Source organism: Scleropages formosus, chromosome 9 (assembly GCF_900964775.1).
Source record: "Scleropages formosus chromosome 9, fSclFor1.1, whole genome shotgun sequence".
NCBI classification, from domain to species: domain Eukaryota; kingdom Metazoa; phylum Chordata; class Actinopteri; order Osteoglossiformes; family Osteoglossidae; genus Scleropages; species Scleropages formosus.
In genome coordinates, this window is record NC_041814.1 from 14,918,115 (window position 1) to 14,931,408 (window position 13,294).

At 41.0% G+C, this 13,294-nt stretch overlaps 1 protein-coding gene across 6 annotated transcripts; it reads left to right on the forward strand.

Moving 5' to 3' along the window:
* The first annotated feature begins 120 nt into the window (after positions 1-120).
* On the forward strand, positions 121-7,704 carry LOC108935565 (peroxiredoxin-1). 6 transcript variants are annotated; one of them, XM_018754296.2, is made up of 8 exons: positions 121-394; positions 1,908-2,052; positions 2,215-2,909; positions 4,834-4,950; positions 5,524-5,677; positions 6,408-6,530; positions 6,710-6,840; positions 7,008-7,704. In XM_018754296.2, the coding sequence occupies exons 1-8, from the start codon at positions 190-192 to the stop codon at positions 7,091-7,093; spliced, it is 1,656 nt and encodes a 551-aa protein (XP_018609812.2). In that variant the 5' UTR covers positions 121-189; the 3' UTR covers positions 7,094-7,704. The 6 variants fall into 6 exon arrangements, with proteins under 6 accessions (XP_018609812.2, XP_018609813.2, XP_018609814.2 ...); XM_018754297.2 differs by having other exon boundaries at positions 121-207; XM_018754298.2 differs by lacking the exon at positions 121-394 and having other exon boundaries at positions 1,995-2,052; positions 2,259-2,909.
* The last annotated feature ends 5,590 nt before the right edge of the window (positions 7,705-13,294 follow it).

Here is a 13,294-nt window from a genome sequence, read left to right on the forward strand (position 1 = left end):
TACAATGCCGGTAAAACAGAAACATGGCGAAGAGACCATTGAGGGGGGAGGGGGGCAAGAAGCGCTTCGGTGGCGGAAGTAGCGTCGCTCACTCGCCGCGCAGAAAGCGCTGCGCGAGGCGAGCGAACACGTGCCCGAAGCGCTTCCGTGGCGCGCGACTGATTCGCGAGATCAGGCGGCAGGTAAACAATGAGGCGTCAGACCATGGTAAGCATGCCGTTCGTGTTGAAGGAAAAATTCATTTCAAGTGCCATTTGGAAGATGGACGACGTGAAACTTATAGGTGAGGTGGAGAAGTACAAGGAGTTGTACGACTCCGGCAGTCCTTCATACAAGGACAGCACAATGAAAGACACCATTTGGAATGCCATTTCATTGGCCATTGGTGCACAGCGTAAGTATTTATTTTAGCTGCGTTGTTTTTTTTTTTTTCGCTATGCGGTGCTGCACTACACTGTCTACAGTACAACACTACTACATGATAAACTACACAGCATTTTGATTCGGGAGAAAAACGCATCATTGTTGTGACAGCTGCTGAAAAACAGAGGCAAGGCAGTTTTTTTTTCCCTTCATTCCACCCAAACACATATATTTTTGCTTTAGATTTTTTTAATGTAAATTTTAAAGTTATTCATACCAGTTAATATTTTTAAATGTATACATCCTCAAATAAACCAAAAAGCATTCCAATTAAATCACATACAGACCAAAAAAAAATGTCTCTGCAAAAATGTAGTTTACAAATTATGAAGTTAAATTAATAACAGTGATATTTTCTTCAGAAGTCACATGATGTAATACAGTCTTCTAATTTTATTTTTCTCTGAAAAATAAAAACGGTTAGAAACAATTTCCTTCTAGCAGGTGGCATATGAGTTACAGACACAGGCATAGCCTGAAGGTTGCTGATTCAGTCCCCACTTCCCTAAACTGCAATAGAGCCCATGGATAATTTACTGAACTTGAATCTCCCCAGTAAAATTACCCAGCAGTGTTATGAGTGAGATGCTGCAAATTTGTATAAAAGTGCCAGCTAAGCAGCAAAGCGGTAAATTCACGAAAGTCAACATTGCAGTGTTCACAGAACGTTTCGCCATAAACTTAGAACTACCGAACGTGCTGTTGCTGCTTCGGAAGTGCGGAGAACCGTTCGAGAAACCATTGTGTCGGAAGATTAAAGATTTAGAGCAGTCTCTCCCGATCATCTCCCTGTGATGGACTGGCATCCTGTCCACTGTGTACCCTACCCTCCCCTACCCTGTACCCCTGAGACATGCTGCAGACCACTGTGACACTGCACTTGAAAAGCGGTTACTGCTAAAGGGTGGAGGGCTGGATGGATGTCCTGCTCATCAAATGTCAGTGTGGAATTTAATTTTCATCAGTGTTTCTTGCTGTTGTCTTCCGGTGGCCCTACCGTCCCCCCTCTCTGTTTTTAACTGTCTCTCAGCAGATAGTACTGCAGAGTACAGGCTGCCATCGGCGGCATGCTCATATTTTTGAGTCATATATCTGCACTCTGTTGGAGCACCCTCTTCCTTTAATCCAGGGGCCTTTCTCTGGCACATTGCTCTTGCTTCCATTCTTCTTCAGAGAGCAGTGTCTCTAAACATTCCCCTGACACCGACACTTTCTAAGTCTCCAATAACTGTGAAAGTGCCCAAAAAAGTAGTCCAATTACGGTGAGATCAGGAACCCAGAGTATCGTTAAGCAAATACAGATGTTTAACTGCAAAAAACTAGCATCCTGCCAAAGCTTTACCTCTCCTTTCCTAGCACTTAGTGATTCCAGGATAGACTCCGAAATGCCGCAACCCCGACAACGACTAGCGGTTAACAAAAGTGAGTGATTGTGTGAGTTCACTGACTGCTAAGTAGTCACTTACAGTTTTTTCCACTTGCAGCTGATGAATGCAAACAAAGATGGAAATATTTAAGAGATTCCTTTGTACGGAGAAGGAAGAACCATAGACCTGGAGTGGGCTACCAGAGGGAGTGGAAATACACCAGTTTCATGTCTTTTTTATTGCCTCACCTGCAACGCAGAAGGTTGGTGTGCTATATTTAACGTGTACTGTTTCAGAGTTTTGAAGGATCGTCATTAGAATTCATTGGTGGACTGTGATGAGCTTTAACAGGCTTGTAAAAAAAGCTGGAGTCGTGCAAAATGATTAATAGAATTATGTGTGCTTCATTTTCTGTGCATTTTAGCAAAAAAAACACTTTTGATGTTGAAAAATCCCTGGACTATCCAGCAGATTTAAGTGGAACTGTGGATGAGGAAGATGTGAAGGAGGACCTGTCCCACCTTATGATAGCCCCCCTCCCACAGCCAGAGGAACCTGAAACAGACGCAAGGTCCGGTTCAGACACCCCTCTTCCCTGGGCCAGAAGAGGTCATAGCTACAGAGGACACACCCCACAACATGAAGAACTAGATGAGGCACTGAGGCCCAGAGCCTCCAGTCCACCCACCCCTGTGGAAGTCCAGAGCCGGAAGAGGAGAAGGGGCAGCTTGGGGGTAGAGGACAGGCTGTTCGGCATTGTAGCAGATAGTACACCTTCTGCCTCTTCCGTGCCCTGGCCACAGGATGAGATGTATCACTTTGCCCTTAGCATTGCACCCATCTTGAGCAGACTGAATCCCAGGGTCCAGGCACAAGCCAAAATAAAAATCCTCAATTTGCTGGATGACCTGGAGCAGCCAGAAGAACCTTCACCTTCAGATGAGCCCAATGAAAAGCCAAGGAAGGGGCAACAAAGCTTCTTGCCAGTTCAGACTCCTCCATGTGCTACCCAGGCAATGAACAATCCCAGAACTTCCATGAGGAGGCGGATGAGTACAAGCAGTGAGGAGCAGTGGGAGGAACTAAGCACATACTCCGCCATGGATCCTGCTGGTCCTGGTTTGTTAATGTACTTGTATTTTTTATGTTGAAGTCTTAGGCTTGGCTGTTGAAGGCCTGTCTTAGTCACAATGACTTTAACGAAGTGCACAAAAGCAACTACTTAAATATTACATAAAGAAAAAAATACTAAATGGGACACTACATAAAACGTAATACTCTGAATAGGTTACAAATTATGCAATATGTATAGAAGAGGTAGTAAAGTAGGAGAGGCATGTAAAAAATGTTCTTTTGAAGATTGAGATGGCACTCAAGAGCGTTACAGGCAGTCCCCAATATACGATGCTAGTAAAGTTAGTGTAAAGGGTGTCCTGCTGTGTAACAGACTGTTTCTTCCATAAGAAATAACAGGAAAACGTTGTCAGTTAGGGACATTTGGGTCATTTCCCTCGTCTGCTACTAAGCCCCATTGTTACTGAATTGGTCCTTAACACATGCAAATTTGTCACAAAACACCATAGTTATTTTTACGTGTTTTAACTTTATTGCAGTGCTGTATAGTATGGTCCTCGAATGTAGTGTACCTGAAGGCAACAGCCAACACATCAGTGGTGTAGAAAACATCCTGTGTTTTACAGTAAGACATTAACTAATTACAGTATTCAGAGCGCTATAAATCATTATGTTGTCGTCATAAAATACGACTTTTAAATGAAAAAAATAAAAATACTTATGTTTGCAACTTTTTATTTCAGTTTAAACACTCAACTGACGTAAAAGTGTCTTAACAGAGCGACATTCTCAAAAAAGGAGCGAGGTATCTGCAGGTGGTGGAGGTCAAAGAGCTAAAACGCCGGCTTTCAGGGAGAATGGGCCTCTAGAATGTCTTTATTATTTGACTGACGTTGTTACTTCGATCATGTTAACCTTTTCTGGGGAGGTAAAAATTGCAAGTCATGCTGTCAAAGCAAGCGGACGTGCTGTTGATGTATAACTAAGTGAATTACTGCGAGCGACCCTCTGGGCCAGAGATCGCGTGCTGAACTTTGGCGCCCGTTTCGCCGCGTTCGCGCTCACACGGTGACACGCGCGCAAGTCGCAGGTTTTTACTCCGTAAGTACGGTACCTTGATGCCGTGGTCAGATATTTTCGACACTTTAGGCATTAGAGCTGTCTTCTTAATTCTTGTGCTTTGCTCAGGTTTATTGAGAGTTTGATTTACGTTACGTTACGTTACGGTAACCCTTTATGATCTTTAAAATTCCGCTTGCAGGTGTAAGCATATAATGCACGGCTATGGTGATTGGAAAGAAAGAAACGTGTCTTTTTAATAAACTTTATACTGACTTTATTATAAAGGGCATAATTTATTTGATGTCAGTTTGTGTGTGCAAATGAAAATGCCTCAGCCGTGGTGGAACTGCATTTGCTCACGTTTGAAGATACATGGCTGGTCAGGTTATCATTCGGTTGTATGTAACAGCTGTTATATTGCTGAATAATGCATGTCCAGACCTTGTGTTTGTTCAATTTTACAGCCAAACCAGTCTTTGGTGACATTTGCTGCTGAATTTCTGCAATATGAACATAAATAATAAGGAAAATAAGCTGAGCTGTTTTCAGTAGGACAGATATACAGGGTTTTATGGTGTACTTTATGTCAAAATTTTATTGTTTTCCTACTAGATACAAAGTATTTTCAAGATATTTAATGCTACCTTACGCTAAGTCAGTTTCAGAACCTTTTGAGTTCAACGTCCAAGGTTAAGAAAGTGCAGATAAGAACAGAAGCTGTCAGCCAACAGATAAGACATGGTGCAGGAGAACCTCTATTCACTCCTATGTATGTTCTGAACATATTGTGGGAATGACAGTACAGTTGATTCTGACTTTGATAAGACCTTTTTATATTCAAACTGTGTCACAGAGGTACTGTTCAACACAACAGTCATACCTAACCCTGCTCCTTCTGTCTCCTTAGTCACTCCTGACATGGCATCTGGAAAAGCACAGATCGGGAAGCTGGCCCCGGACTTCAAAGCCACGGCTCTCATGCCTGGTGGCCAATTTAAAGACATCAAGATGTCTGATTTCCGAGGTATTATGCAATTTATGTTATTTTTGTATGCTCATACTCATTAAAGAACCTGGATAAACGTTACAGGGTATACATTATACATTATATGCCTTCCCTCCTGCCAAAGTTGTGTGGACTGAGCATAGTATGGTTGGATATTCTTTTCTTTTGGAACGACATTTTTGTTTTGTTTGTGTAGCCGATATGCAGCAGCGGGCACAGTAGTGGCACATTGGTTAAGAACACAACTTTTTAACAGGTTTAAGTCACAGGAAGGGCCCCATTGCTACTTTTACCCTGAATCACTCCCATATCATATCAAGCAGTGCAAATTGGTAAAATTTTAAGTTGGATAACAAGCATCAGCTAAGCAATGTCATGGTATTAATAATGATATTATCCAAACACTGAGACATTTAAAATGGGCAAGCTATCCCTATGTATAGCTGTGCTTTCCAGGAAAGATGTTGCTATGTCAGCTGTTAAATGTGTCTGGATAAGTGTTTAATGATTAGACACAACTTTAATGGAAAAGAATGTCTGCAAGAAATCTGTAAGGTGTGTTTATCTGGGCTCTAACTTCTGTTTCTACAGGGAAGTATGTAGTCTTCTTCTTCTACCCGCTGGACTTCACCTTTGTGTGCCCCACTGAGATCATTGCCTTTAGTGAAGCTGTAGATCAATTCAAGAAGATCAACTGCGAAGTCATTGGTGCCTCTGTGGACTCTCACTTTTGCCATTTTGCCTGGTATGCAGTTCTTATCCTTCCTTTTATTCTGTTCATGTCTGTTACAGGTTTATTAACTATGGCTATATGTTACAGAGTTTAGAGTTAACATATGTTACTTTTTCAGAGATTAGGACCTTGTTGTTTATTAAGAGTGAATATGTCATTGTTAATTTCCTGTAAGACCTAGACATTCTACAATAGTTTTATTTATTTAGCTGAAAATTGAATTTAAGGTAATTGCTTCACTCATGTGCGCTTCACTTATCTTAGTTTATCAATGCTATACACACACACATCTTCTGAACCGCTTGTCCCATACGGGGTCGCGGGGAACCAGAGCCTAACCGGCAACACAGGGCGTAAGGCCGGAGGGGGAGGGGACACACCCAAGACGGGACGCCAGTCCGCCACAAGGCACCCCAAGCGGGACTCGAACTCCAGACCCACTGGAGAGCAGGACCGGGTCCAACCCACTGCACCACCACGCCCCCCAATGCTATACAAACTTTGATTAATTTAATGGTTTGTGTTTTGCTATGAAAATTATGGAATTTTTTTTTTTGACAAAAATTTGCTTTGTGTAAATAGTTTTGTTACTGCAAAATGGTTTCAAGTGCTTATAATTGTTGCTTTATGGAAATATAACCATTAAACAAGTTAGATTAAGTTTTGGTTGCTCAAGCATCTTGTTTTTGGATCCCTGGTGTGTGTCTGTGAGTTTATGTGTGCTTTTTATATTCTCTTGCAGGACCAACACACCACGTAAACAGGGTGGTCTGGGCCAAATGAAGATCCCACTGGTGGCTGACACACAGCGCTCCATTTGTCAGATGTACGGGGTGCTGAAGGAGGATGAAGGCATTGCCTACCGGTGAGACTGCTGGGGAGGTTGGAAGTTCCCTTTCTTTCATACCAGTCTTTCACACTTATTGTAGTCAGTTTTGTATGTAATTTAATGTAAGCATCTATTTAAATATGTGTTTGAACATTCTTTTTATTATTTGATATTAAAGATCCTTGTTTATACAGTCTTATTTTCCATGTTTTCAGAGGTCTGTTTATCATTGATGACAAGGGTATCCTGAGGCAGATCACTATTAATGACCTCCCTGTGGGCCGTTCTGTTGATGAGACGCTTCGCCTGGTGCAGGCCTTCCAGTTCACTGACAAACATGGAGAAGGTACTGCCAATACAGATACACATCCAAACCAGGCCTCCTCTTCCTTCGCATGTATCAGTTGGTATGACTTAAAACACCAGCATGTGTACAGCAAAGTATGGTGGATTTGGCAAATCTTGTTAAAGCTCTGAGACACATTATAAAATTGAAAATGTTGCTCTTTGCAGTGTGCCCAGCTGGATGGAAGCCTGGAAGTGACACAATCAAGCCTGATGTCCAGAAGAGCAAGGAATTTTTTTCTAAACAAAAATAAACAATCAGACTCTACTCACATATCAGTAGAATGTATTTTTTACATAGCTGAGATAATTTAGTGTTAGTGATGTAATTTAATTTAATTACTAATTGAAAGATAACACAAAAACCTGCTGTGGCCTTCACGGGCTTGAAAGCATAGCCCAGTTTCTAATGTGGAAATGTACTTTAGTCTTTTGTAATAAAGAAAGACTTCCTGTTTTCCACTTCATTCAAAATTCCAGTTTTGCTATACATTGGAATTTAGTGTCATTTTAATGATTATAGGCATGTGTGTAAATGGAGTAACACTATTTAGTTAATATCTTGGGAATTAATATTCAAAGGCTATTGCGTGAGTACCACTATGAATGACACTGTACAAAAATAAAATCGGTTCTTTGTTTTGGTAATTGTTTGGTATCTGAGAGCAGTAGGTAGTGTTGAGTTAAAGGACATATACTTGAGACTTTAAACTTGCTTATTCAGTTTCTAAAAAAACAGTGGCACCCGTGAGGATGTTGAATTGTTCCAGTAAAGCGGTGAAGTCAGAGGAATCATATGCTGAGAAATATTTGAAATGTCCTTTATGAATGTGGGTTAGTTGAGATGATTATATAGCCACAGAAATCAAGCCATTTCCTTCTGCCTGGATTGGGATCAAATACCTATACCTTTGAACATATACCGTTACATAATGTTCTGGTGGATGTTTTGATGCTGTTCTTTTTTTAAAAAAAAAAAAAAAAGCCCATAAAATGGTCTTTGAAAAAAATACTCATCTTTTGTTTCCATTAAGAATTTTTTTATGCAACTAGGTGATTAAATTGTGTAATCCTAGGATATATAGGCAAATGTAGTTACTATAGAAGCTCTATTTCAGTTGCAAGTAGTTTCAGTTTGATTATCTACATGTACCTTTCCAAACTCCCAATAAACAAAAAATAAAATATTGAAAGTTTAAGATTTTGAACTGAACAGGGTGAATGGAAAAAGTCAGAACTTCTCCACACATTACAGTGTGACATGTAGGCATCCCTCGATTTACAAACTCTACATCTAAAGATGTTGGCTTTTGACACCCAATTTTCCATGTATGAAACAAAAAATCAGTATAATGAAATTTATCCAAAGCGTGTCTAAACAAATTTCAAAGTTCCACGTCACACGAGTAAAGCGGAAGTGGAGTAATGTATTGTAGCTGGCGTGTGTGCATCCAGATCCAGATTGTGCTACATTAAGAGAGTGGAGCATAATGGGAAGTGTATGAAATTCCAGTGGAGCGTCCGTCAGCTTTATTGGGTGTGTTATTAAAGTGAATCATTGCAGAGACAGCAGAGCAATTAGCAGGAAAAGTTTATCTGATGGTTCTTCAGCTATGAGCGTATATTTCCGCAAAAGTGCACAGCCTTATAAAAAGGTTCACAATAAATGTGACGTTCTCGGTGAATCCCTGCTTTGCTTGTTGCTCATCCTGCAGGGAACTGATCAATTTTAAAAAATGTGGGAATTACCTCGGAGAAGACCAGAAAACTATCCTGGGTTTTCCGAGCACAGTCTGGAAGAATGACAGCAATATTAACAGGTGTAATGCATTTTTGTATTATTTTCTAAGATGTATGTCGGTTTGGAGAAAAGAATTTGCTAAATAAGCAAATGTAAGTGCAAATGTGTTTTATATTATGCTGAAATCATGCATAGATGTGTAAGTGTCTTACAGTGTTGTAGTGATATTTGGGAAATTTTTTGGGATTTTCGGATGGGCTGGGGACACATTATTATTGTTCCCATTTAAAATAATTGGAAATAGGCTTTTGGCATCTGAAATTTCTGTATCTACAGTGTTTTTAGGAATAGATTAATTTCATAAATGGAGGCATCCCTATAGTTGCATTTTAGTAGTGGTACAATAGTAAGAGTTTTTTAGTTCCATTATATTTTTGTAGAGGTTAGTGAATCACTTCTTTCCAGGATGTACACTAGCTTCTTGTGTTAAAAACATATCTTCTCATTATCTGTTTTCAAAAATTTCTGTTTGTTAAAAGTGACCTGCATTTCTATTCCCACCCAGCTGGCAGTTTCCATTCTCAGTTGGCAAAAAAACACACCAGAACAGAATAGGAGGACGGACCACCTTAATTCAATTCACTTCTGCAAGATTTACAGCTTGCATCTAGTGTTTATAAATGTGGTCAAAACAAGATGAAGAACATTACAACATGTTTATGGGAGAAATTAGTCAACACTCAGCACTCAATAGGAGTTTATAGAGAACAAGTATTTTTATTTTCATTCATTTGCTGCTGATAAAATCTTGTGCTAATGTTGGACAGAACAATAGGCTAGGTATCCACTCTGAACAGGGTGCCTATTGGCTGGCGGTATCAGATGCTCTCCAGCTGGCTAGAGTGGCCTCCTTCTCCTTGGTGCTCATCATCCTCAGCATTTGACATTGTTAACTACCACACTGTACTTTCCTCACCTGGACAGCTTTGCATCAAAGGAACAACACTGAACTTGAGTCCTACCTCTCTGGTAGATCTTACCAAGTGCCGCCCAGTTATTGAATTTTACAAAGTCATCTGGTGTGGCTCCCAGTGATCCCCTCAGCTTGTCTCAACCTGTGTTCCATAGGGTTCAGTTTTGAGCCTCCTACTCTTCTCCATTTATACCTTTTCCCTTGGCTCTGACATCACTTCCCATATATTCTTCTATCACTGCTATTTTGATGATACCCTGCTCTTACTTTCTTTTCACCTTGGAGCTACAGACAACTTTAACGTCTGATCACCACCTACAACTCAGTCTCTCCAAAACAGACATCCTTCACCTCCCATTTGGTCCATTGTCCCGTTGAGAGTTCTCAATCAAACTGGACAACTTGTTCAATTGCTGCCTTGGTAAAGAGCCTGGGAGTAACAATTGAATGAATGATTCAAGTCTGTCCTGCTCTCAACATATCAAAGCCATAATTCAGTACTCCAGATACATCCTCCAGAACATCCACATAATCTGCCCTTATTTCACAACAAACTCCATTTAACTTTTGCTTCAGCTCATGGTTATATTCTGCCTAGACTACTGCAACTGTCCCCTGTCTTGTTTTCTGGCCTCTGCCATCACACCTCTCTGGCTCATACAGAATGCCATTGCATCAGTTTCGTCTGACATGCCAAAGTGTATCCATGTGTTTCCCCTCTTAGTCTCTCTCCACTGGCTTCCTGTAGCTGCATGCATCAAGTTCAAAACTTTGGTTATGGCCTACAAGACAATCAATGGATCTGCTCTCCAATATCTACAAGACCCGATCACTTGTTATTCTCTGGCCAGACTGCTGTCTCCTTCAACTCTCTCTTTGTGGTCCCATGCGCGAGAGGTCCAAAATCAAAAGCACAACGTTTTCGGTTCTGACTCCAGTGTGGTGGGAAGTCCTCCCTCACTCACTTAGAATTGCTTGATCTCTCTCAACACTAAAGAAGGGTCTCAAAACACTTGTTTCACACCCAATTCTTCGCTGACCTCCTGTTTACTTCATAGATGTGTACTATGTTATCTGTTTAAAAAAAATTATCTATAGTCACTTGTGTAATGCCTGCTGGTTTATATGGTGTGATGAAACAAATTGTACTTCATCTATATCTTTCCATATGTTGGTGTAGTGCACTTTTGTACTGTGTATTGACACAGAGTGAAGTGTTGGCTAAATTAATAAATCCAAATATTATTAATTGTTAGGCAACAAAGTAATATTCTGTGCTCTATATGTTGCAGTTAAAATTGCCTGTGCTAACATTTGCCACCATTAGATGGAGTCTAAACTCTCAAAAGGAGGGGTGGCAGTAAGTGGAAACTGGAGGATGATCACTGTACGGCCTTTCAGCATATACTTTGGAAGGATTACTTTTTATTTATTAATGCTGTATGCCAGACTTTTACACAGACTACCTAGGGAATACATAGATGAATGTGTCAGTTACAGTTTTTTATGTGACAAGATGGTGACAAACATATTTCAGAGCATATAATCAGCTGCTTTTTTGAGGCCCTTAAAATATAGCTGGGGTTTTAAGGTGAAACACTTCTCAATATTTTGTCCAACTCACTCTCCTTTCTCTGCTTCACTGTTGCATTCTTGTGACACTGTCTTGCAGGAACAAAGTAGAACACAGATTGTCTGAAACCGCTTGTCCCATGCAGGGTTGCGGGGAGCCGGAGCCTAACCTGGCAACACAGGGCACAGGGTTGAAGGGGGACACAGCCAGGATGGGATGCCAGTCTGTTGCAAGGCACCCCAAACAGGGCTTGAACCCCAGACCCACTGGAGAGCAGGACCTGGTCAAACCCACTGCACTTCTTAAAGCAAAACACAACACACTGAATTGGAGATGGTGATAACAGTTTTATTTTATTTCTCAGGAGTTTTAAAGTAGACTTAACTAATGTTGCTTCATGTTAAGATAAGATAATAAAATAAACTGGTGTCCAGTCCACATTGCATCATGCATGATGTTTTCAGTATAGAGGGACACTGAGACAGAAAATAAGAGTCTTTATATGTTACACATACACTGTTTAGTCAGTTGCAAAGGCTAATCTGAGCTTTTCAAGGAAGAATACTTAATGCATACAGCAAGAGTATTAAAATCATAAGGTAATCATAAGAAAAAGCATTTAGTCTAAAATACTGTATACTGTTACATAATATTAGCATTGCAATGAGTTTTGCTTCATTATATAGTTAAAACCCAAGTACAGACAAATAGTATTTATTTTTTCCTTATTTTTCTCATTATACACTTAGCACTTGAATATAACACACTGGTACTGGCAAGTATTGAGACCCCTTCACTTTTTTCAAAATTTTTTTGTTGCAGCCATATGGTAAAATTGTTTAAATTCATTTTCCCGTCATCAATCTAAACTCAATACCGCATAAGGACAAGGCAAAAAGATGATTTTAGAAATTTTTGTAAATGTCACACACATTGTCTGAGACCACTTGTCCCAAGCGGGGTCGCAGCGAACCAGATCCTAACCTGGCAACACAGGGCGCAAGGCTGGAGGGGGAGGGGAGACCCCCAGGATGGGAAACTAGTCTGTCACCCCACTCGAACCCCAGACCCACCAGATAGCACGACTCGGCCAAACCCACTGTGCCACCATGCCCCCTTTTTGCAAATGTCTTAAAAATAAAGACTGAAATATCACATTAACATATGTACTCAGACTCTTTGCTGTGACACTTGAAATTTAGCTGAGGCACACACCTGTGTAGATAAGGTCCCTCGCTTGACATTGTGTATCAGAACAAAAGTCAAGCCATGAGGTCAAAGGAATTGCCTGCAGAGCTTAGAGACAGTTGATGCACAGACCTAGGGAAGAATACAAAAAAATTCTACAGCATTTAATGCTCCCAAGAGCACAGTGGCCTCCATAATTCTTAAATGGAAGAAGCTTATAACAACCATGACTCTTATTACAGAGGGCTGCCCGGCCAAACTGAGCAATCAGGAGAGAAAGGCCTTGGTAAGAGAGGTAACTAAGGACGTGATGGTCCCTCTGGCTGAGCTCCAGAGATCCTGAGTGGAGATGGGAAAAAAATCACTGCAACATTCCACCAATCTATGGCAGAATGGCCAGACAGAAGCCTCTCCCCAGTAAAAAATGCATGAAATCCCACTTGGGAGTTTTCAGGAAGGCATCTGAAGGACTCTCAGACTGTGAGAAACCAAGCCTGAACTGTTTGGCTGTAATTTTAAGCTTCATGTCTGGAGGTAACCAGGCACCACTCATCACATGCCTAATACCATATAGTGAAACATGTTGGTGGCAGCATCATAATGTGGGGTTGCTTTTCAGAGGCAGAGACTGGGAGACTAGTCAGGGTCGAGGGAAAGCTAAACGGAGCAAAGTTCAAAGATATCTTTAATGAAAACCTGCTCCAGAGCTCTCTGGACATGACTGGGCCAAAAGTTCACTTTCCAACAGGGCATTGAGAGAACAATGACAATGCAGGAGTGGCTAAGGGTCCCATGACTTTCCTCTTAGATCTCTGTGAATGTCACTGAGTCGCCCAGCCAGAGCCCAGACTTGAACTCAATGGAACATCTCTGAAGAAACCTGACAAGAGCTGTCCACCAAGAGTCCCCATCCAACCTGAGAGAGCTTGAGAGGAACTACAGAGAAGGGTGGCAGGAAATCCCTAAATCCAGGTGCAAAG